Raw genomic sequence first — 25,964 nt, 5'->3', positions numbered from 1 at the left:
TAGAGAAATATTTATAAAAGACGCCTTTGTTTGTCCTTTTTATTGAAAGAATTTGTTATTTTTTTCCTCGATAAATTAACAACAGATATTTCACGAGGAAAATTTATTAAAAAGCGTTTTTAATTTTATTGTTATATTTTTATCGTTTTCCGAATGTTTGAATTTGCTGTTTACCATATTGATGTGCCATATATTTATTATTTTTAAATTTATGTTGTGTTTCTGATCTAATTTAATATGTTTGGTGACAAACTCGTATGGCTGTGTCAACTAATTACTCGTACCAAATCAATACAGATCTTTTGGTCCTATGGAGTTGGGAATTATGTCTCAAAAAATGTGTAATAAACTACTTATAAGTAAATAGATAAAAATATTTTTTTTTTATTTTCAACATTGTCTCATTATGATCGCATCAACCGTTATTTATTATTTTTCTGTCATAAAGTGGCAGAATGGTGCAGAGTTAATCTTGAAATAAATTAAAAATGTATTATCAATAACATCAAAATAAATAACACTAAAACGGGTTTCTTTTATAGCAACTGTAGTTACTTTCTTCAACGCGATTTTTTTAATGGATATTTTATAAAGTATTTAACTTAAATGAAAAAATGTAGGTAACCTATGACGATTTTCGAAAATAATATCTAAGCTTATCTATCTTGTTTTTACATAAAAAATAAAAAGATGATTCTTTTTATTATCCTTATTTTATCACTTGCATTCTTTACTTTATTTATGTTAACTTAATTGGTCATTTAAAACCGGCGATTTATTAAAACTTGTATTGGTTGTGTATAATTCCATGACTGTAAACAAATAATTTTTTTTGGCGTATCGTTTCTAATGGTGCGTTTTTTTTCGCAAGATACTTATATGAACCGTACTTTCCTTCTGTGACATTGTTGCTGGAAAATTGGCTTCGTGAAATCCGATTGTATTCTTAGTAATTATCCGACCGACAATCGTAATTTTTCTTTGTCACTCGTTTTCTTTTCCATTGTTTTCAAACAGACAATATTAATTACACATTTTTTAGAGAAAGATATTATTTTATTTACCTTCTAACAAGTTTTATTTGCAATCCATTAACAAAAAAAAAAACTTTTATAATTTTTTTTTTTATTAACAACAATTTTCAGTTTGACACTAATTTGATTATAAATTTACATAATACGCTTAATTTTTTAGGTATATGTTTGTTAACTGATTTCGAGGCTACCTCATTATCAGGACTTTAACGAGTACGTAAAATATATTTTTCAAAACGTTTTTTTTTTTTAAATATTTTTTACTTAGTCAAATAACATTTTACTCCCATTGTTTATAAATTAATATTTACCACATTCTTTTTAATTATACGTCGCCCGGTTTTTAAATAGAAAAACCAATCGACGTATAACAAAAAATTAAAGCGGTTTATACAAGTATATTAACTGGGAATTGTTCAAAAATAATTATTCACTACTGGTTTTAAAAGAAATACAATAAAATGGTTTTCAATATTTAAAAAAAACAGTCGAAGATTTTTGAATAATCGTATTCGTTGTTTTAAGTACTTATATGTATACTTTTGTAATGGCTAGAAAATATGTACTTTTTTATATGATATTCGTGCTTCCCAAAACCACAAACATATTATGTACAAATGAACATAATTTTATAATCCATTCCTTACGTTTAAGTGTATCCGCACCATTCTGCAAAATTATTTGTTTCCTTTTTCTCTGCACTCCAAAACTCGTGTGTTGTCAAACCACCTGTTAAAAATAATCAAAATTTTCCCTCGTACATAATTTGCAACCACTTTTCGCGTGTTTAAAGTTCGATTTATTTTCTTATCGTCTGCACTCGTTGAAAAATTTTGTTCACTATGTTAAAAATTATTTCCTCGGTATCATTTTCGAAAATAAAATGTCCAGAAATAATATTTAAAATTCACCTTTTTGCACTAAACGTCTTTATGAAAACAACGCCGTCGTTAAACTGGGTATTGTTTCGATCGAAATTGGAGGGGTTAAAAATAATTATGTCCCCACTTTTAAAAATTAATTTTCCCCCACTTTAAAAATCCCTTCAATTTATCGATGTTTTTCACGAGCCGGTGTTTTTCGTACTCCAGTCCTCAGTCGAGCGTGCGTGCGACCGTCTCGGCGTCTATCGCGCGAATGGCTCTAGTGGTGGGGCGTCCCTTGTATATATGTGACGGCCGGGGCGCCTAGCGTCTGCGTCTCCTCGCGTCAGGATATCTCCCGAACTTGAAATCAAAATAAAACTAAGCGAGCATCGGGAAAAATTCTTTCACACTTTTTAAAAAGAGACTCGTATCTGCCATACAGCATATTTATTTCATTATTTCTTTACATAATACTTTTCTTTTTTTCTTTTCTATATGACCACCTCACTGGGCACAACTTATATCGAGGCATTCATTGACATTATTAATACTATGTTTCTAGTAATAATTGTTAAACACTAAATAATATTTACATACACACATATAAATGTATACATGCATACCTACATATGCACATACATAAATAGTAAACAATTTATTTTTTAGGGGAATAACTTGCTAAGCATCTATTTTAGAGGTTCGTCAGTAGATGGGAAGAGAGGATATAGATGGAAGTTATGAAAAATATACTACAAAACCCAGACCAATTATAAATAAATTATTTTATGTATGCACAAAACAAAAGCACTATGCCGATATTGAGCCGAGAAACAGGTCACTGGTCGCATGTTATTGTCATCTATCTCTACACCGGCAAGCTCTACTGTGTATGAGTTTTGTGAAACAGGGTTTACAAATTTCATTAAATGATGCCCTGTCAGATGGAACCTTGAAATGCCGAGGAGTCGACTTGGCAAAATTCACGATCTATTAAAAAATTTCACAAAAAATGGTTTGATGTTAAATTAATGATTTATCATACAACATTGTGTTTCGATACATGTTTTCTAAAGCTGCTGTCTGCTTTTTGGACGAAAAACGACCCAGTTACGCACGGACAACAATATTTACAATATTTTTAGTTTGCTTAAATTTTTGTAGATAAGAACTGGATTCAACCCCCTAGGTAGTTTTTAATATCTACGTACTACGCTGTAATATGTTCTACGGGGTTGAATCCTGTCTTTGTGTACAAAAATTAGGACAAAATCAAAATATTGTTAATAAAACCGGCTGGTCTAAGGAGAAGCATAAAAATAGTAAAATATTTTGAAGCGTTGCCTAATATGTAGGTGAAATAATTCAGTCAGATGAATTCCGCATCAGAAAAGGTTTCCGCTCTGCTGTTCAACTTTCGAAAGTTAAAACATAGGCAGAATGGTGAATGTTACACAGTTTGTAAAATGGCCACGTAAACCAGCCAATGACGTGTCATATACCCTGTAAATGGCCAGACTTGCATCTTCCCTTCTCTTAGATGTTCTCCATCTCTACTGTAATATGTTGAACAATATTTACTATTATGTTTTTCCGAGATTGCGAAATTTACAATGTATCGAAACGGCGGACCTATCAATCGATGGGCCGAGTTATTTTCTGACCTGTCGGAATGTAAAAATAGCTCGCCCCCTCCCCCCCCCTGGCGAAAACAGGTTTGCGTGGAAGTATGGGGCACGCGGCTTGGCCCCGTAATCGTAATGGGAATGCCCTTTTTTCAGTATGGCGATTCCTCCGCGGCTACGCGCCCGCGCTGGCCGCATCCGGCTCTGTTGTTTACGAGATGTCTGTGGACCTGCAGAGGCTTCGTTTCTTAAATAAGGTTGTCGATTCTGAATAATGAAGGTGCCCCGAAAGCTTTAAAATTACGACCGTATAACGCTCAAACTCCCGCCTTGCGGTTGGTTTCATAGCTATTCGAGTGATGTACGCCAAGCAAAACTTTAGAGATTAACACATGTGTCGAAATCTGTTCAGAAACCATTTATTATTACAGTAATCCAAATAAATCCAGCAACAGTAATAAATGCTTCCATTTCGTCGTTACGACTAAAATATCCGTTAAGTAGCATTTAAAAAATTTAAGCATGGTTTGATGGCGGTTTTTTTTACAGTTTTTTTTATTGATAACAAAAGGAATAATAAGTAATCTTATTATGAACAAATATTGAAGTTTATTTTGTTGAGGCAAAGTTGTGTAATCTTAATGAGAAATTAAAAATACCTTTAAAAAAGAAAAATCACATAACGGGTTTTGCAGGCGCAACGACGATTTGCTGCCTCCTTTGGTTCTTAGATGCGATGTGCAGTATGCGGTAGGCAATCTACCCCTTCTGTTAAATAACAAATGCAAATGCATCTTTCAGTACATTGGGAAGGAGATGCGAGTGTAGGCTGCAAATCAATTTAAGGGATTGAAGTCATATGTAGTAGATAAAACACTTGATTAATATTTAAATTTGTTGCAACAGAAAGAGAAAACATTTTTGAGAAGAGGAATATGTAAGTCTAGGCACTTACAGGGCTTATGACCTGTCATTGGCCGGTTTAAGTGACCACTTAACACACTGTGTAACATTCACCATTCTGCCTATGTTTGAACATCCACATTTCCTCAACTCTTCCATCTGTTGACTTTTGGCAAGTAAAAGACCTGAAACCTTTATCACGTGGGTGAGATTCATCCGGCTGAACCTATTCATCTACTAGGCAACGCCTGAAAACAATTTTCCAATTTTTTATACTTCTTCTTTTACCAGGTAGTTAATTCAACAATGCTTTGAGTATGTCCAAAGCTTGCAGACTGGCTTGAATTTCTCTCTAGGGAGTTGTTCATATTTAATCATCCAGCTTGTCTGCAAGCATTTGGACATACTTAAAATATTGTTGACTTCATTGATAAACTAATTTGGAAATAAAATAGCGTAATGTATTCATTTAATGACTTTATTTTTGACATCAATATATTGCAACAGGGAACGAAAACATTTTTTCAAGGGAATATGAAAGTCATTTAATACAGCCTGTAGGCGAGTCATTTTATTCATCGGTAGACCTGCGTAGATACCATTACAATAATCGACTCTAGACACTATAAACGCATTTATTAATTGACGGGCAGCATCAACTATGTCTATGTCTATGTTTGTTAGTCTATGTTTGTATTTATGTTATATTTGAATGTCAAATCATCATTTAAGTACTGTTGCATTATGTTAAAGTAACACAAAAAAACATTAACGATTTACCCCAAGATTTTGCCCTCTGAGAAGAATTAAGTATGTTATATATTATAATTGTTAGTTATAACTAGTGTGGGGTCACCAGCTGTGGGCGTCAGGTGTTTTGCGGTGATATAGTACGTTTCGTAGGTATTTATTTATTTTATTTATCTTTATGTATTTATAAATCATATAACACAAAGTATTTTACAAGTTTAATACGTTGAATTACATTCCCAGGAGTTACAACAACTCAATTCGGGACATAAATAATATTAACATTTAGAAAATAACACATATTGAGAACAACAAAGAAACAAAGCAAGTTTAGCACCTTTATTAATAAATATAGCACAACAATATATACGCCTTAAACCTTTTCTTACACAAGCAGAATAAATATATTTAAAAAAAATGCTTTTAAGAATAAAAAAAAAGTAGTGACTCTACTAAGGGAGATAAGGTCATTAACATCACATGCCATGCAGATGATGCTGCCATAGTGATGATGAGAACATATCCATCTCAGTTAGTAAACATCTGGATGCCTAAGAAATGTCGTATAGTACAATGAACACATGATCATTGGAAACATAATTCGGATATACAAAACGTGTGTCAAACCAAATCATGGTGTATACAACATAGGCGAGGATAGATAGAGAGAAAATGGAAAATACGAAAAACCAAGAAGAAAAACTAAATATAAAAACTAAATAGAAAAACCTTTTACTGTGTGCGTTTCGCACACTCTCGCAAGAATTTTTTAGGGTATAGTATAGTAAAGTTTTGAACTAAATAAAAAATCTTGATAACTTATTACCTACGTTAAGCAAGATCTTCCGCTTCAGATTCCATTCGATAGGAACACATTTCAAAACTATATAAATGTCTTCCTTGCTGGAAATCAAATGCGAGATCTCGAGCGTTGTTGTTCGTAGCTCAAGTGCTATTATTACTCGACCAGAACGACCAGATAATATTGCACCAGTCAAATAGTATTGCTGACGCTTGTTCTTTGACATCAATTTCAATATGAGAACTGGGAATTTCCTAGCAAATTTCTTTTGAAAAAAAACAGACCGATGAACTTTATCTGTTTGGTATTTCAGAGCGACCTTCAAACCGTAAAAACAAAGTCATTTTGGTGACAATTCAAGCGCACATTTTATGCTTTTACCTTCACGTTATTAGTTATTATTTCCAACCCAGTATGAATTATTCAATGTTTTTGTGTTCCGAAGAATCTGTTGCATTCAGTTATTCTTTTCAAAACAGCTTTATTTAAATTAAATATTCACTCTGCCAACCCTAATAACTGCTGGATATTTCCATTCGAAAATATATTCATAAACAAACATCCATCGTCAACATTTTACATACGTTCCACCTTCTACTCACTATTTCTTCATTTAAATGTTAGTAAAAAATAGTATTAAACCACTTCTTCCGCTTTTTTACATGCAATTTTACGCTTTGAATTACATGTTCAACTCAAAACGGAATTATTTAGGGTTAATGGCTTTCGCCTGTGCGACGACGATAGATTATGTTATTTTTTCTCTTAAAAACAACATGACATCAAAGTACTTTATAAAATCGTAACTAGGATATTCACTATCATAAATTTTAAACCAAGTAAATAAAACAGCAATGCCGGGAAGTCTAAAAACAAATAGTCTATATTATTACTATTTAAAGCACGAAATTTGTGGTCAAACATTCTCCTAAATGTTATTAAATATTTGTAAATGTACTTACCAACTTTTTTATGTCTACCGGTTTTGAGACTAACCTATCTTTTTGTCAGGAAACTCAATTAACTTACATGCAAATTCCACTACACACCTTTACCCAGAAGCGAACGGTGATTTTTTTTACAGGTAAGCTACAAAATATGTTATGTATAAATTTCTACCTGCATACCACGTAATATATAAGTAATAGGTAAATTGCTACATTTTCTGTGGTTCTGCGTGATACAACATCTCTCATCTATGAAATCAACTCAAACGACGTTTATTATTAACTTTTTTATTATTTTACATAACTTATACAAAAGTTTATAAAAAATACCACATTGAATTCAGTAGATATAATCATTCCCATTACGATTGAAATGTCAACTGGCCGATTCGTTCTAGAAATTAATAATGCCAATAACGACCTCGTAGAGCGCCACATGTCCTGCGATATGACTGCACAAAAGTAATGTTGGTCATAATTATGTCAAATGTCAACTGTATCGTCTCGAAGAAAAATAACCCTTCGGAAACAATGTTCAAAATACTGTTTTCCAAATTGAGAATCTTTAAAAAAAATGTGTAATCTGCAAGCTTACTTTAGGAGATAATAATCGCAACTGAGATTAAGATGTTAAAATTATAGCTTGTATGGAGAAATAAGCTGTGATAATCGGGGCTAGTCTCTTGGCTCTCTTCTGACGCTAGGCGCATTTTATCAATAATTTTTTGGAGGAATATACCAACGGTGGCAATGATTTTTAATTAAAAACAATATTTTGTTTTCCCGTAGATAAAATAACTTAAAAAAAATATTATCGATATTAAAATTTAATGGTAAGCTGCACATAATTGCTTATATGGAGAGCTCGCGTCTTACTTTACCAGAGTAGTTTCACATAAATATAAAACCAACGTGCAGATACACTTGCTTTGAGTTGCTCCTTAGTGTCAACACGTTGGTTTTATATTTTTGTGCAACTAATACGGCGAAGGTGTATAGTGGGGTTTGTATTTAAGTGTAATTAGTGTCCTGACGAAGAGACGGGTACGTATCGGAACCGGTTTACATTACAAAGTCATTAAGTGATTATATACAATTATTTACTAACATGTAATCAAATGTTTCACCACAAAGTAACGCTTTAAATATAATACACCTTTCCTTCGTTTCATTCCCAATTTGTGCTCAGATTCTATCGCGTCATCTGTAGATGGTTCGACAAAAAAGTTTAGTGTTTTTCTAGATTTTTTGTTTAGCTTATCTGTTTGGACGCTTCTAGACCTTTCGACTCGCGCAGGAACAATAATTCTGCTTCCAGTCTCGGTTTGTTCAAACAAAGTAAATTGCATACGTGATGCCTTCTGACCATTATTCATCTCGAGTCGTTCTCTCGTCTCAATAATCTCACAACGAGCCGTTGATCACGCAATCATCTCTGTCTTATGTCAGTTACCTTTTTATCCATGACGTATTGGTCACTGTGACGTGCGTCGAGTGCCTCGGTCAGTCGAGTGGATTTCCAAGTGGAGTATGAGTAAGCGGATTCGAAATGGAGAGTTCTGACACACCTTTAATATCCTGGGTTAATGATAATTTTCTACACTTAAAAGCAAATTCGTACAGGGTATAGATCTTACGTACAAGGTATAGATGTATCCGACAATCCAATTATTGTTACGTGGTTCCATTATTTTTTTTCGTGTTACCGCACTGAGTTTGTACGCGCCCTTTCTATAGAAACTCGGTGACTGGCGTTTTTTCATTGCAACAATTCGTAATTTTTTTATTCTTAGTTTTAGTTTTTTAATACCCCACCCTATTGTCATTAGTCATTACGCATACTTTTTAGCTGGTCGCAACGATTGCTAGCGTTTGTTTATAAAATACACATGTATGAATTCCGTAAGAAATTAATTGACACTAAACAAAATAAGTACGAGTATTATGCCGAATCAGTTTTTACTTTTTTTTGCCTGTTTATATTATCGTGCTGTTAATTTGGTATAAATTTAAACCTTAGAAGTGGTTTTGAATTTGATTTTCAGTATAAATAGCTGTTGCATTGCCTACTCTTTGATATTTAGTTTATTCAGAAAAAACATGTTAGTGTATAATACATAGAATTGAGAATAGTCAAGAAACTGCATACGCGCATCAAGCAGAAGGCGACTAAACTACTCTTTCTAGACATCTTTGTAGACGTCGCTCAGTACGCAACTCCCGATTTGAATTCAACTATGCCGTGTTGTGTCGTTTTTAAGTGTAAAAATTCTGCTGGGATCTTAAAAAAACACGATGGAATCACATTTTATGTGTAATTTGAAAATGTATGTGTAAGTATCAAATGCTTTATTTAAAATTGAATTATTTTTCCATCTGTCAGATTGTCGAAGAAAACAAAATGGACATTTCGTTAGTGTTGCCAGGGTAGTATTTTTTTTTTACCCTACTTTGCTCATCTAATGAGAGAACTAATGAAAATTGGGATTAACACCGCCGCGCCGTAGAGGAAATTTGATCGACATTATCTTTAAAACGTCAAATATTATTTAACATGATATAAAAATATCCGTTTTAAAAAATAAAATTTGTTTTATATTTTAAGTTCTAAGTTTATTTATTCAATTACTCTTATGAAATGACCCTTTACTTATATACTCTGTTGTGTCAAACAATGTTTCCGCGTGCATTATAAAATTTTCGAGAAATTAACAGATTGCCTTTTTTTACCTTATATTTGTGTTACGGTTATATTTTTTTTTCATCGTGCAACATAACGCGGCGATTTCACGAATGCGCGCGGTGAAAGTGGGGCAAAGTGGGGGGATTTTTGGATACAGTCCGATGTATTCAAATATGATTCTACGCTCCTTCTCGGTGCTATCCTGGACCACTCTCGTGGCACGAGAAAACAGCTTTTCTCGTGTATTTTGTATGTAAATACACGAGATAATACGGCCACGAGAGCGTTTGGAATACCAGCCCGGACTGTTATTAATTATATGGTATAATATTAAAACTAAAGATATATTTTATAAAAATATAAAACACATATTTAAACTAAGTTTTCTCATTACGTAAAAGAAAAAAAATTATTGTAGGAGTGAGGTCTTACAATATTGTGTTTATTTTATTTTTGTTGTTAAATATTTTCAGTACAAAATATAAACATATCTTTGATTTTTGTTAGAATCCACCAAACTTGTTTGTGCTTGAAATAGATTTATATGTAATGGTGTAATAACTTATATTTACATATAAGTTATTAATTTAAAAATACTCCGCTTATTTATTTTGACCAATTAGCGCTTTCACCCTCAGGTCTGAAGACCAGTCTGAAGATGCCCATTAGAGGGTGAAAGCGCTAATTGGTCAAAATAAATAAGTGGAAGTGTACCAAGTATTTTTTAACTTAATAACTTATATGTAAATATAAGTCATTACATCATTACAATGGAATTCCATCAATAATTGTCAATAAATAATTTCAATGAAATTTATATGTAAGGTAAAATTTGTATATATTCTACTATTTTATATGTGAAAGTTGAAGAGGGATGTGCTATTTGAAATCGACGTTTTAAAAAAAGGGGATGACCCACTAAGCCTTTTTTAGAGGCTTGTCAGCAGGTGGGAAAGAGAGAATATGCGAGGAAATTATGACAAATACACCGCTTTTTGCTCTAGAGTAACTTTGTTCTGTTTTAATGTTAAATTGGTTTTCTGCTTGCATTTCTCATCAGATATTTTAATTTCAGTCTATCAGTTTCAGTTTCAACACATCTTTAGTTTTTTTTTTTTATTATATCAGTTGACCGCGTTAAATGAGCTCAATAGGGCAATATCACATACTACGAATACCGATAAAAATATGTGAAATGGATTTAGAAAAGTTAATCGCACTATCAAAATCAATATGGATGTTGTGGATAAATTTTTTCATTCGTAACTTTAAAAAATAATCTATTTTTAAAAAATATGTCCCTACAAAAACGCGGCATGTTTGGCCTTGATAATTGTGACCTCAAGATTCGTGACGATGTTCTTTTTAAATTTGAACGGTCACAAACAAAGTTAAAAATTTTACGGAATCGTGACGTATTAGGGGCGTGGCCAATGCAATAGACTGTTTTGGCGGGAATTCAAAATTATACATTAAAAAATATTTTGTATATTACTAATAAGTTTAACTAATTTCAAAGAAGGGATTGTGGAAGTCTAGTCAGGGTTTATGACCTGTCGTTGGCTGGTTTAAGTGGCCACTTTACACACTGAGTAACGCTGAAACCTTTATTGTTGTGAAGAGATTCATTTGATTGAATTATTTCACCTACTAGGCAACGCCTGAAAACAGTTTTCAAATTTTCAAACTTGGATTAGTTGGTTTTATTACAATATTGTGAGATTGTCCAAATGTTTGTAGACAAAAGACTGGATTTCACTTACCCCCTAAGGAGTCATTTAGATTAACAAATTACAACGGAGATGGAGAACACTTTAAAGAAGGACTACCAATAACTACTTATACCAACTTCTAATAAGTAGAAAAAACTTTATTTTTACTCGACAGCATTTCGTACACCCTTATTAATTTAAAACTGTAAAACAAACGTGGTATTACCCTAATGTCACCAAATAAATAACAAATATGTAATTTTTAACTTAAGGTATTTTCTACACAGCTGGGTACGAAAGCTTGTGGCTCCTTAATTCCCTTGCATTAGTCATTCGCAAATTGTGGGCCCAAGCATTGATTAGGATTCTGCAATGTCTGGAATAGGAAACTGCGGGATGCCTGTGAATGCCTACTGTGATTTCAATAATATGCCACGTAAAAGACGGTGCGGAATTTGATTATTCTCTTTATGTATCAACAACGTGATGTTAATCACATCAATTTTGTGCTTCATGTCTCGGATACCCACATTGCATCATTTCTACTTGAATAAAGTATCGAAAGATTACTGCAAAACTGCATCAAACATAAAAATATTTATTTACCACACATCTCAACAGGGAAAAATACGCAAGGGTTTGTCATGTTCATAATACTAGACACTCCAATAAGGATCTGATTCTACAGAGAGGAGTCAATACTTTTTTGGCTCAAAGGCAGCAATATTATATAGGCCCGAGGGTATATAACCTTATCCCAGATTCGTGGAAATGTGGTGGGGTTGCCAGGCTGAGGAAGGTGTTGACTGCATTTTTAATCCATATTGGTCGGAGGTAGTCAGAGAAATTGTTGTCCGATGTAGAAGGACGTAAGCTGGTTTCTTGTTTTACTAATAATGACTTAGGACATAGGATATAGAGATTTTGGTATTATTTATGTTTTCTCTGAATATTTATTGTTTACTTTTAAGACTGAAAAAGCACACATTATGATTAAACTGTAATTACTTTTTAATATAATTATAAAATACATAATTTACTGCCTTTGAACGGGGAAGCTATCCCTAGTTAGGCAGTTTAGATGAACCAACAGCAAAAATAAAAATATATGTATGTTTACTTTTATTACTTAATTAATTTGTAAAAAATAAAAAAAAACATGTCCACGAAAATTCTTTAAACATAATTTTATTTAATTTTAGTTTTTTCAATTATACCCGTCTAATTGTCTTTTTCAAAATCAATATAAAGGAGCATAATATTAAATATAACCTAATTTAAATATAACAAGACATATGTATAGAGCATATTGATGTACGGTTGTGAAAAATGGTCCCTTACCGAAAGAGATAAAAAAAAGACTAGAGGCCTTCGAGATGCGGTGCTACAGAAAAATATCAGGAATTTCCTGGAGAGACCACATCACTAATGACGAGGTTCTCAGCAGAATCGTAGAAGGGAGGCACCTAATCAAAACCATCTCAGAGAGGCGAGCCCGGTGGATCGGCCACATTATGCGCCAGGAGGGTCTCCCGCATGGCATAGAGAGAATAGCTGCGGGGACAAATTACAGAGGGCGCCCCCGGCGGGAATATTTGCAGCACGTGTGCGAAGATTTAAACTGCGCCTCATATGTCGAGCTGAAGAGGGCTGCAGAGAATAGAGACCAATGGAGGACGAGATGCGGGACTTTGCTGCAAACCAATCCCCAGGATTGAGACTGCGAAGAAGAAGACTAAATATAACTGGATGGGTTTTTATAAGTGATATAAATAAACGAATTATATACAATATAATATAATATATAAATAAAATATAATTGGGAGATCAAAATTAAAATGGAAAGTAAAAGTAAAGAAAACCCCATCTCTTACCACTCGCTGTCAATTTTTATTATTAAACCGAATAAGCGTCTATAACCAAAGTGTTTCCACTTCAATTTTCAATTTTAACATGAATAACCTGAGTAGTTAGTGCTTACTAGTATTTATGGTTAGATACAGATACTCTTATACAAAAATTAGAAATAAAGATAAACTTTTTTTATATAATTAAGGAAGATTTAATGTAAAAAGTGAGTTACGAGACAACTTTTGATTCGTGGATCACTTGTATTAAAAATATTAGCAATCTTTCCAAATTTATAACCAATAATTGCCATTCTATTAACGTTATTGTAACTGACGTTGGTTCGACTGTTTTCTTCCTGAAATATCATTTGTTGTCTTGTACTTAGCTTAACAATAAGCCGACCATAATATATGAGGGTTATGTAAATTATCTTACCACTATTTTGAGTATCTCGTGCATTTTTATAACGTTTTGAAATTACAATGAGCGTAATGCAATAAATTAAATGTAATCACAAATCGTCTAAATGAGTGAATGATCTGATTCTCATGAATCTCTTATATTGATCTATGAATTCACTCGACTTTTTGTTTAGATTAAAAATCCGTGTTTACTACGGAATCTAATAAAAAGGAATTATTAATTAATTAAGTATTTTTCCTGTTTTCTCGACTTCGCGTAAGTGTATTTTTAAAACCAGATAGTTCTAGTAAAGATTTCTTGCTTTAAATATTAATATTAGATATTTCTCGCCGAGGAAATGGACGAGTATTACGTTAATCTAAGTGCGTTTTTGTTTACTTGTTTATCGAAAGTTTATTCTGCCATTATCGCGTAGGTCTCGCTACGTTGATATATCGATTTCCTCGTTATTTAAGAGCAGTAACTAGGGTTGCCAACGCCAACTCGATCGTCTGAAAATGCGGAAAGTAAAATAAATAAAAAATTAAGCGTTCGCCTTCCATGCTTGAAGTCCCGGGTTCAATTCCTAGGAAAGTCGACATGAAATATTAATTAAAATGGTAATCATAATCTTCTTCTCTAGCCTTCCTCTTTCCACTGCTGGATAAAGACCTCTTCCAACTCCTTCCACTCGCCTCTGTCTCGACTAGAGATGCAAGGCGGTAAAATTACCGCGGTATTTTACGGGAATCTTACCAGATTTTGGTAAAATACAGTATTTTTCAGTAAGAAATGAATTTGACGGAGTAATTTTTATTTCATAAGGATATTACAAATACGAGTTGCTTTGTTTTAAGACACTTTACATGACTGCGAAAACCAGGTTTAAATCCATCGGGTGATTGTCGAGATTTATTAAAAGTATGGGACGTTCAAGGTCATTCAATATGTACTTTTTACACTTTTTTTTCATAAAAATGGTTATTATGTTTTGAAACTTAACAGGATCGGTGGACATAGGGTCCTTAGTAAAACCTTAAGTTTGTGACCTTGAACGACCACAGCTTATGCCGCGATTTTGAAAAAATAGTGCTTAAAATCAGTTTTTTGAGTATAATTACGTCCCTGAAAGTTTTATAAAAAAAAAGTACACAAAAGTCAGAAAAAAAATAAAATTACGTAATTTTACGTCTATAGTCTCGACTCATCCGCATCCAGGCACCACCTGCTATCCGGACAATGTCGTCGATCCATCTATTTTGTGGCCTTCCGACTTTTTTTTTGTCTAGGGTCTCCACTTCGAGTCTAGCCATAATATGGCTAGATATGTCGTACACATTGCCAATTCAGTTTTGCCATACGGTTCATGACATCAACATTTTTGATTCTTCGTCTAATCTCTCGGGGACTCACACCAAACATCTGCAGTTCCATGAACCGCTGTGTTCATTTTAATTTTTGGACACTTCGTAATCATCTTACAGCATTTGATTCCGGGAGATTTTAGCTGCATTCCGGGAGAGGAATGTTTAACTGTTTTTACAATTGAATTAATAAAGGCACCCATATGAAATACTTTCCAGTAAAATATTTTTTTCTTGTGCTTATTAGTAGCATCAATTTTTTTTTAAAATTAATAATTTTGAATTCCCGCGAAAACGCTTCGTTGCATTGACCACGTTTTTTATATGTCACGATTCCCATAAAATTTTAACGTTTTGCCATTCCAGTACGTACTTTGTATGAAAAGACCGTCGTATATTACTTATCGTCGTATTATGCACTTTATAGTCCTAACCCTCCTATATACCTGCGTAAAAAAATCCAACGCTTATCAGTTCATGGTTTACCTCTTCGTTCTAATTCTCAAGGCACTCTCTTAATACCCATCCACAATTCCTCTTTCTTCTCTAACTCATATAGTGTACATGCGGCTGGCTCGACTGTGGTATCATCTCCCATCCACCATCAAAGATGTTACTCCACTATCTCTGTTTAAATCACGTCTGAAGAAACATCTCCTTTCTCTTCCTTAATCTCTCCTCCTTTCCTTTTTCCTCTTTCCACTTTTTTCCTATATCCTATTTAGTGATAGTTTTGATTTAAGGTAATTTATAAACAAATACGTTTATTTCTATTTTTATATATCTTTAGCTTTTTAATATTTTTTTTCTATTAAATATGTTCTGTAACTTAAATTATAATAATAAAACTTTTATTTTATTTGTTAGTTGGAAGAAATTGCTGTTTGGCAATAAGCCCGCCAATGTACAAATAACATTATGTACAAAAAGTTAAATAAATAAATATATTATTTCATCCGCGTTTATTTACATATGTTAGTGATTTTACAACTATTTTTGTTTATTATGTCCGAATGAAAAGGTTATAAATACTGTATAGAACCCAGATGCACTACGAATATATAAATCGCAACGTCGAAATCCTTCGTAAAATCCACGCGACAATAACGGCTCATACAAAATAGTAAAAAAAATATCGAACATTATAAACGAACATGAATCTTGACGTCACGATCAATTATGGCGCGTTTTTGTGAAGGCGTATTTTTAACACTTTTTAAAAAAAATTATGAATAAAAACATTTTTCCACAATATCCATACTCATTTTGAAAATCCAATTAATTTTTCTAAATCCATTTCACATATTTTAATCGGTATTCGTAGTATTTGATACTTCCCTATTCCGGGAGGGTCGGCAACCCTAAGGTAACTCGTCGACTGAGCGACAGCCACTGGCCACATCCGGATTAGAAACTAATGCGAAACCTACCAGTGCTAGGTGGTTAATCTGTCTATAGATGCTGGTCATTTTATTGTGATCATGACGGGAAATTGCAAAACACAATATCTGTAGTTATCCGTATCTACATGACGCTACAAATTATAATTATATGCGATATCACTAATTTATATCGGCTGTCGATTATTATCCGTCTCTCTTTCGCTCTTGTCCGGAAAATATTTTGAATACTCATCTAAACTTAATTTCTTTTTTAAAATTATTTTCTTCTCAGTATTGCAGATAAACTATGAATTTTCTCTCATCACTGAAAGCATTACTGGATGCTGAAAGCGTCTCCACTTTTCAATCAAAATAGTGTGGGTAAAACGAAATAAACAAGTTAATATAGGTACTATATGTTATATGGATGATTTAGAAATATAAGAGCATGGCGAATGAAATAAAAAAATATAATAAAATCAAAACTCGAGAAGTACTTTGAAAAATAATGTGTCTTTAGTTGATATAGTTATAATGCATGTACATCTAATTTTAGGTACTTTTTTATTTGAATTTAGAAAATAAGTTTGTAATTCTTTTTTCCATTAAATTGTTAGTTGAATTGCGCCCTCGTAGGAGGGCATATACCAAACAAAAAACAGTCTGATTTAAACCTAATACGGTATATATAGCGACGAGATAATCATTGACAGTCATTGAATTTTGTGAAATAAGCATGGTTTTACTCAAAACAAACGATAAAATTCACTGAATAGAGCTCAATAAGTTGTGTATTATTCTAAAAAAAAAACAAAATCACGTGTACCCTTTTACGTGGGCATAATTCATTTTATAATTTTTATTCTGCTTTTATACATAATCGTCAAAGTGAAAATACGTCTATAAATAAATATTGTTAAATGCTTGTCCCTAAATTAGTTTTTCCAAAAACTACATAAAATCATACTTCGTATGTTTTCTAAAAGAAATTTTAAAAATTAATTTAAAAACAACACGCATACTTATTGCTTGCTAAGACGAAAGCGCACGGTTAAGAAATAAAATTTAAGTATTGTGGTTCGTTTTGTTAATTTTATATTAAAATAATTTATGTACAAAACTGTATAGAAATCAGTCATGTTAATCGCAGTGGTATAGGGAGTTCTTGTCAATACTTTGTGTTTTTTTTATTTCATTTTATTTATAAATCCTTACGGATTACATACATTTGACAACATATTTTTGCTTTTTGAAATTCATATTCTACTGGAAATGATTATATTTTTAACATCTTTTGTAAAGGTTGTCTAAGTCTTTTGTTTAGTTTTGTCTGATAGTTTATTGTATAATTTCAGTCCCTGATTTATTAGTCTCGATTGCCTTGTCTCGTTTTAGAAGGTTGTATATGATATTGTTCTGATATTCTCGTATTGTGTCCATGTTTACTACAATTTTTTTCAAGTTTTAGTTCTTCGTCTACAATACATCAGTGGCTAATTTATGAATAAATTTTAAGTATTCCAGTTGAAAGCTTAGTTACATTTAATTGTTTAGTCTGACCTCTTTAGTTGCTGTTAGATAAGGGAGGTCATATCCTAACTTTAATATTTTATTTTGCTGTCTTTGTAGTCTATTTATGTCGTTTTTATTTCCTGTTCCCTATAGTAGTTGCTTATAACATATTTTAGTTTTTACATAGGCTTTAAACATTCGATTTTTTTCCATTTTTGGAACAAAGTTTTTGATTTAAAAAAAAAGAGTTGATAATGGCGTCATTTCGCTCGTTGAAGTGTTGATATGAATTCTCCATGTCGATTGTCTGTCTACTGTTAGTCCTAAGTATTTAACATGTTCAATTTCAGTAAGTCGTTCATCATTTATGTAAGCATCTATTTTATGAAAGTTATATAATCTGTCTTCCAAGACGTACAAATATTTCAAGTCGTTTCGAGAACTTTCTCACAAGTGACATTTAGCATATCGGCCATACGTCCGCGAGATAATTTTGGGCAATTTCTCGCGTTCTGTTGCGTGCGGCCACCCGGCGCTGATGGGCGAGCGCTGTACCAGTATACCAGCGTACCAGTGTAGCAGCAACAGACGCAGACGTAAGCGTACGTAAGTTATAGCACACCTGCCTTCCGATGATGTAACTATTGCGCGTAAAGCGAACTATCGGACACCGAACTCTGGCCCGTTGAAGCGTGATTGATCTCACTTTTAATTAGACTAGCCAACTGGGCAGCTCCGCCCACCCCGCGAAAGGTAAACCTTTAATGATTTTTTTTCTAGCAATATGAGGCATCTGTTTTGCCAATTGAAGGTATGCGGACTCCTATAGTGAAAAAAAAAATAATAAAGTAAAGTGAATTGGTTCAGCCGGATGAATCTCACCCTCATGATAAAGGTTTCGGCTCTTTTACTTCACAAAAGTCATCACAAGAAAGAGTCGAGGAAATGTGTATGTTTAAACTTAGGCAGAATGTGGCACAGTGGCCACTTAAACCAGCCAATGACAGGTCATAAGCCCTGTAAATGCCTAGTCTTCCATATTCCCTTCTCAAAAGTGTTTTCCCTCTTTGTTGCAACAAATTTAGATCCGAGCATTCTGGACATTCTCAAAATATTACTCACACAAGTTTTAAGTGAAAAATACTTGTTATGCTTCCGCTATTTATTTAACCAATTATCGCTTTCACTCATTATTTATTTAATTATCAAAAATGTAGAACACTTCACGATATGGCCCCTGCGCAAGGATGACACGCAAAATCGTGACGCGTTACACAATGTTTGCAATTAATTAAATAAATAATAAGTAGTCAAAAACAAAGTGTTTTTATTTCAATAAAAAAACTTTATATGTATATAGGTGAATAATTAATATAGTCCCATTTTTGTGAAAATCACCTCAAGGGCGCTGTACAATAAATACGTATCCCAGCCCGGCTTGCAGCTAAAGAGCGCATGGACGGTTAGGATTCCAGTTCCTCGTTTCCAATTAAGATAAATTTAAATTATAACATATAAGAGCTTGATTACAGCGCGTCTTGCAGCTACAGAGCCCATGGACGGTAATAAATCTATCCCACATTTACGCATTTTTTTTAATGGGCAAAAAAAATTAGTGTATTAATGAAATTAAAAAAAAAAAAAATACAATGCAAAAAGTGTACATGTCACGTTTACCGACATCTTCTGTCCATCTCAATCGCTGATCATGGTGGGATCTTTTATCATCACAACATAGGACTATAATTTAAAACATAAATCATCTCCATCTTAGAACAGGCTGAGTCATGTTAGATTTATTATTATTATTTATTTCTCATTTTCATAAATTCATTTAACTACCGCCAAACTTCAAACACACTGTTTTTTTGCAGGGATTTCTCTCTTGTAATATTTTAGTAATACAATACCGTGGGTATACTGGCAAAAAACGTTAGCAAAAAAATATACGGATTTGACTTAATGATGCAGTTTTGTATTGTTTTTAACGCTCTACAAACTGGCAAAATACATTAAGTCATATTAAATTTCATATATCTGTAGTTTTAAAATAAATTTATGGTTAAGTCGTATACCGGGTATTTCATTCAAACTAAAAGCTTTAAGTAACTTAATATTTACTTATATAAAATTTAGAAACGAAAAAATTATAAACATGTTCTTAAATGAGCACTTAACATCTTACTATATTTAAATAAGATATAAAAGAGTAAAATTGGAACAAAACTTAAATGTATCGGGTTGTGGTCCTGTGGCTAGTGTCTCGGACTCACGGACCAAAGGTCCGTGATTCAAATCCTACTCTACCCCAACTTGATTCCCATTTTCTAATAGTGGGTTATTTATAACTCGTTGAAAATGGCCCTCAAAATTAAATATTTGGGTAAATCATAAGAACGCAAACGTTTCTTTTTTTATTTAAATAAAAAAATAAAACTTAAATGCTTGTTTTTTTAAAACAGGGATTTGAGAGTTAAAGCGTTTTGCCAGTATACCCACGATATAATGCACACATGAAAATCTTTTTTTGATACCAAATATAATACCCACGATATAATGTACACATGAAAATCTTTTTTTGATACCAAATATAATACCCACGATATAATGTACACATGAAAATCTTTTTTTCATACCAAATATAATACCCACGATATAATGTACACATGAAAATCTTTTTTTGATACCAAATATAATACCCACGATATAATGTACACATGAAAATCTTTTTGATACCAAATATAATACCCACGATATAATGTACACATGAAAATCTTTTTTTGATACCAAATATAATACCCACGATATAATGTACACATGAAAATCTTTTTTGATACCAAATATAATACCCACGATAGAATGTACACATGAAAATCTTTTTTTGATACCAAATATAATACCCACGATAGAATGTACACATGAAAATCTTTTTTTGATACCAAATATACAAATAAATTATAAACAAACAACACTTTTAAACTGTTTGGTTTTCTTTTTTTCCCCTTTTTTTACACACTTAACTTAGGATGGAGACTTACCTAACCATAGGACACTCAAAACTCATGTTCAAATGCTCTTGTGTTATAATTCAATACATATATAAATGATATTAAAGAAAAATATTGTGACAAGCACCATTTCTTCAAACATCGCCCTTCCAAGCCCTGTTCTTCGAAGAGCCGGGCTACTGAGCGAAAAGCGAGTGCTTTACCATCTAGCTGGATTTCGCTCTCCGAGCCAGGCCATTAATGTGCAAACTCATGCCCCGAACATCTCGCTTATATTATTGACAGCTTTTGTATTTAATCACCTTGTGAAGCGTGGCTAATCGCCATTTTGTACGACCGCTTGGTAAGAATGTCATTTCGTGTTGTTTAGACGCCGCATCCTTGGGTAAGTGATTGGAAATGTCGCGGATTAACATCGCTGTTTATTTCGCTTCACGAAAAGATCCATTGTTGTTATTTTGTATATCGCGTGGCTCCCGATGGGAATGTCACCTCGCGAGCAAACTGCATTCCTCCGCAAGGTTTGGATGTAACGTCATACAGCGCTAACGAAGCGTCGCTAACGCGCATACACGCACTCCAAGGGAATCTTAGTCATATTTTATTCAAGAATCTCTTTAGATTAAAGATTACAACTGTATCATAAAAACAACTTTCATATAATATAACATACGATAGATCAATTTCTGATACGCTTTGACATATTTATTTGATCAATTACTTAAATAGTTACATGCAAAGAGTGACTGTCTGAATGTTAAACGCACCGAACGACTCTTTATTGATTCATTACGGGCCTTCCTTATTAGATTTCCTTATACCAGGCTTATATTAAGAAATAACTATACCCGGTTTAACTGTTTATAACCGATATAAAAAAAGCTTACCTATAAAAATATTTATTACCTAGAATAACAATTCACGGGTTATTTCATGCTTAATTGTTTTAAACAGTCAACACTGATATGTGCGCCTGCGCAGTAACTTTTATGACAACACAAACAAACGTCAAAGTCAAATCGAGACTACTGTCAGTGTAATCGAGAACATGGAGAAAACCGTTAGAAAAAGAAATCAAAATCAGAAAGAATAGACGTTAAAAATGAATTCTAAGTTTTTTTGTGTTTCTTTTTTATCACAATTAATTAAAACACATACAAATATTTCAGATTTTATTCAAACAAATAATTAAAAATCAAACACTGATTTTAGTCTACTGAACACTTTATTTTATTTATCGGGTTGTGGGCCCGTTGCTAGTGTTGCGGACTCACGGATCAGAAGTCCGTGATTCGAACCCCACTCTACCCCAACTTAATTTCCATGTTCTAATTGTGAGTTATTTACAACTCGTTAAAAATGTACGGTAAATTATAAGAATGCTAATATTTGTTTTTTAAAAATTAAAAAAATGGTTCCTCAATTTTGAATCGACATATTTCCTTTATGTAAAAATTGTACCTAATTTTTTAAAGGGTTTTTTTGTGTACCGTTTATTAGATTTTTATGAGACAATATGTATAAGAACTCAAGTGTAAGAAAGGTATTCTGACAAATTGTAAATTACAGATAACAATTTGTAAGTTTTCACGGGACTTGTTTGGGGGAACTATCGCGCAAAATTAAGATCAGTTTCTTGCATATTTTGTTGGTACTTTTCAAAAGGTCGCATTTATTATCATAGTAATGGCATTCAAACAAATGTTAAAAATCTCCCAAATTATCGGAGATCTAATGAGTTCGATGTGCCAAGTATACATTTTTTTTATTATTATGTTTCTGATTTTAAATAATATTTTTGACGATATATGTCTGTGTTAATAATTAATTCGTCCAAACTTCTCGACTTGTGTTGGGACTAATGTCTAAAAAAATGTATAAGCTGACAGTGAATAAATATAATCATTCTAATTCCCTTACATTTCTCATTGGTGAAAAACAATAGGTTTACTTATGGAATATCCGCACAGATTTCCTTTCACTTTAAAAATCGGCGTTTACTTAAATCATAAACGTATTGGGTATAATGCAAGAAGACATCACAAGAATATTCAAACTATGTTTATGGCCAAGTCTAATGAGCTGTTCTAACAGAACGTCAACATAATAATTAGCTGTGGCATTCCTCGCCCGTGTTATCACCGTTGGATTCGAATCCACTGTATTTACGCTCGTAGTAGATTGGCATCGCCATGCAATCATCTCCAGACTACTCTTATTCGACAGTTTCAAACATGCTAATGATCTCGGACTGGGGCTTCTGTACCTAAAATGGCCGAGAATCAACTTATTAAAACTACAAACATGGCATGAGACGTCCATACGGTAGCTCTATTTTGATATTGTTTTGGGTCAAGTAAATGCTTCTCAAAAATCTCAATTTGGGCCAGTTAAATAATTTATTTTTGTGTTTTTATTTTATTTTACTAAAATAAACAGCAAATCTGCCTTTTAAAAACATTTGTAATACTAACATATTTGGCTTAATATATATTTTTTTTTTTTAGAAACATAAATTTTCTTTATAACCAAGATTTATTAAAAAAATTAAACCTAATAATTATACAGCATATTCAGTAGAAAAATTAAACAATAAAACATTCTACAGTAATACAACAAGAAAATCATAAATACTGTACATACAGCTGGGCAAAGTAAACAAAAAACTGCATATATTATGAAATGCATGAATAAATAAATATAATTACCATTCACCATCTTTGAGAAAGTTCAAAAGGTTTGTTCTATAGGAACAATACCCTACACTAAATATATCAGATACGTGGGAATAACTATTGCCGAGTTCATGAAGTCTGTTTAATACGGCATTACAAGTATACACTGTCCGTGAATTGTTGCTACAAAACGGTGGCACCTGTCTAATCATTCTTCCAGGCACCCTGAAGTTGATGAGATATAATAGTTCAGGGCAATCCCATATTGAATTGACAATTTTGAATAAATTTAAAAGGTCTATAATTTTTCTTCTATCGTTAAGTTTTAACAAATTTAATGTTTTTAGTAAAAAATCGTAATTTAAAAATTCATGACTGATTCTAAGTTTAAATTTTGTTCAAATAGGCGAATTGGGGTGCATACGTATTTACGTAGGCACCTATACTAAAAGTGGCCGCGTTAACTAGCAAAAAAAACTTTATTCCCTTCATATACCAAGAGCTGTTTTAAATACCAAGGGTCTTTTATTGGTTTCGGCAATGCTTAAAGTTCAATTTTAACACACGCAAATTTAATTTAGTTAAACTCTGCTGCTTTCATTTTATTTATTTAACTTTTTGTAGATAATATTATTTGTACATTGGCGGGCTTATTGCCAAATGGCAATTTCTCCCAACCAATAAAATAAAAGTTTTATTTTTATAATTAAATTACAGAACATATTCAATCGAAAATAAAGATTTAAAGCTAAAGATATATAAAAATAGAAATAAACGTATTTGTTTATAAATTACCTTAAATCAAAACTATTACTCAATGGGAAAAAGGAAAAAAGAAAGAAGGAAAGATTAAGGAAGAGAAAGAAGATGTTTCTTCAGACGTGATTTAAACAGAGATAATGTAGTAACATCTTTGATGGTGGATGGGAGATGATTCCACAGTCGAGCCGCATGGACACTATATGAGTTACAGAAGAAAAAGGAATTGTGGATGGGTATTAAGAGTGTCTTGAGTATTAGAACGAAAAGGTAAACCATGATCTGATAAGCGTTGAAATTTTTCACGCAGGTATATAGGAGCGTTAGGACTATGAAGTACATTGAACAGAAGTGAAATTTCGTGAATTTTTCCTTTCGCTGTGAGTTGGGCGTTTAGTATGTAAGACTTATGTCGATGGATATTGTCATAGTAAGACATGAACATATTGCAGTTACAGAAACGGTAACTAAAACTGCATTTATTCGCTGGCAAGAACACCGAGTAAGTAATTTGAATCACGGACAGACATTTTGATCATTACGAGGAAGGACGCTCTCCCAGTCATTTGGTCCTTGGTCCGCCCACTCGCCGTACCCACTCGACCTTGCCCCGCTATGGAGAAAGAGACTGAAGGAATGCTCAATTCTGACGCCAGGCCTGATTTGAATATGCTAATAGGACGATGAAGACGCCAAACGCATTTTCTAAATCCTGGAAATATTCATATTACACTAAACTTGTCACACGTTGAAGACTTTACTAACAATACATTATTATTATTATTATTATTATTAAAATGATACCTAATAATAATGTTTTTTCAGTAAAATAACAGAATGATGCTTCGCAAGCATTCGACGAGGAGTGGAGATGATTTTAGATAATAATGATTAATAAAAACACTTGTGTTTGTGACCACTTATTTATTTAATTACCAACCGGTTTCAAAGCTACACAATATTCCTTATTAAGGTATAATTTAGTAATGGATATTATACTCTTTTATAACAGTGCCTACTTAATACTTATTCAGATGGAGTTAAAAAATTAAGTCTTTATGTGAAGTAGTATTCTTCGTTTGTGGTGGTAAGTGTATGGGGGTTGAAATTCGATCATTTGCACTTATTCTAAAATTAGACATGAGTGAACTATAGGATTTTTCATTTTTTTGTTATCATTTATCGCTTTTTAAATTGCTTATATTTGAAAGACGCCTAATTTAAATACTTTTTTTGAATACATAGAATATTGTCTTAATTAAAATTATGATTCGTTTCTATCGTATGGTTTGCGGATTCGGAAAAATGTTTTTTTATTTAGGAACCTCACGCGTTCTTTTAGTTTTTCTATGTATATAAATTGAATCGCAATCATTACAATTTAATGAGTAAATTGGCATTTACTAATTATATTGTATTTTAACTTTATCTTTATGATTTAAAAAAAATAATGTACCTATGTTATTAGCTGTGTAGAATGCAGGTTTTACGTTTGATGGTAGGTAAAAAATCTTTATTTATAAAAAGACAATTATCTTCTACACGTCGGACTAGGAGATTTGTTGTTTGGTTTCTGTTTTACGGCCGGTTGCCACCTGACGCCGAGACGGTTACTCCTCTTGCTAACTGGGGCTTAGGATACCCCTCATGCCAACTGAGGATAAGGATGCCGCCGTTGACTGTTGTTCCTAC

At 32.6% G+C, this 25,964-nt stretch overlaps 2 protein-coding genes across 2 annotated transcripts in view; one reads left to right on the top strand and one right to left on the bottom strand.

Annotated features, from left to right (window-relative positions):
- Positions 1-2,179, bottom strand: part of LOC148285046 (uncharacterized) — a 105,345-nt gene extending 103,166 nt beyond the window's left edge. Inside the window, 1 exon segment of the mRNA XM_088231057.1 lies at positions 1,682-2,179. Within this exon segment, the coding sequence (XP_088087183.1) occupies positions 1,682-1,702 (21 nt within the window). The 5' untranslated portion in view covers positions 1,703-2,179.
- Naa15-16 (N-alpha-acetyltransferase 15/16) overlaps positions 1-25,964 on the top strand; it is a 330,864-nt gene that overhangs the window by 121,648 nt on the left and 183,252 nt on the right. The window lies entirely within an intron of this gene.

The sequence above is a fragment of the Micrasema longulum genome, unplaced genomic scaffold (assembly GCF_059751315.1).
Source record: "Micrasema longulum isolate JH-2025_06_02 unplaced genomic scaffold, ASM5975131v1 h1tg000067l, whole genome shotgun sequence".
Taxonomy (NCBI): domain Eukaryota; kingdom Metazoa; phylum Arthropoda; class Insecta; order Trichoptera; family Brachycentridae; genus Micrasema; species Micrasema longulum.
The sequence above is the reverse complement of the archived record's forward strand: the minus strand, read 5'-3'. Positions and strand labels throughout refer to the sequence as shown.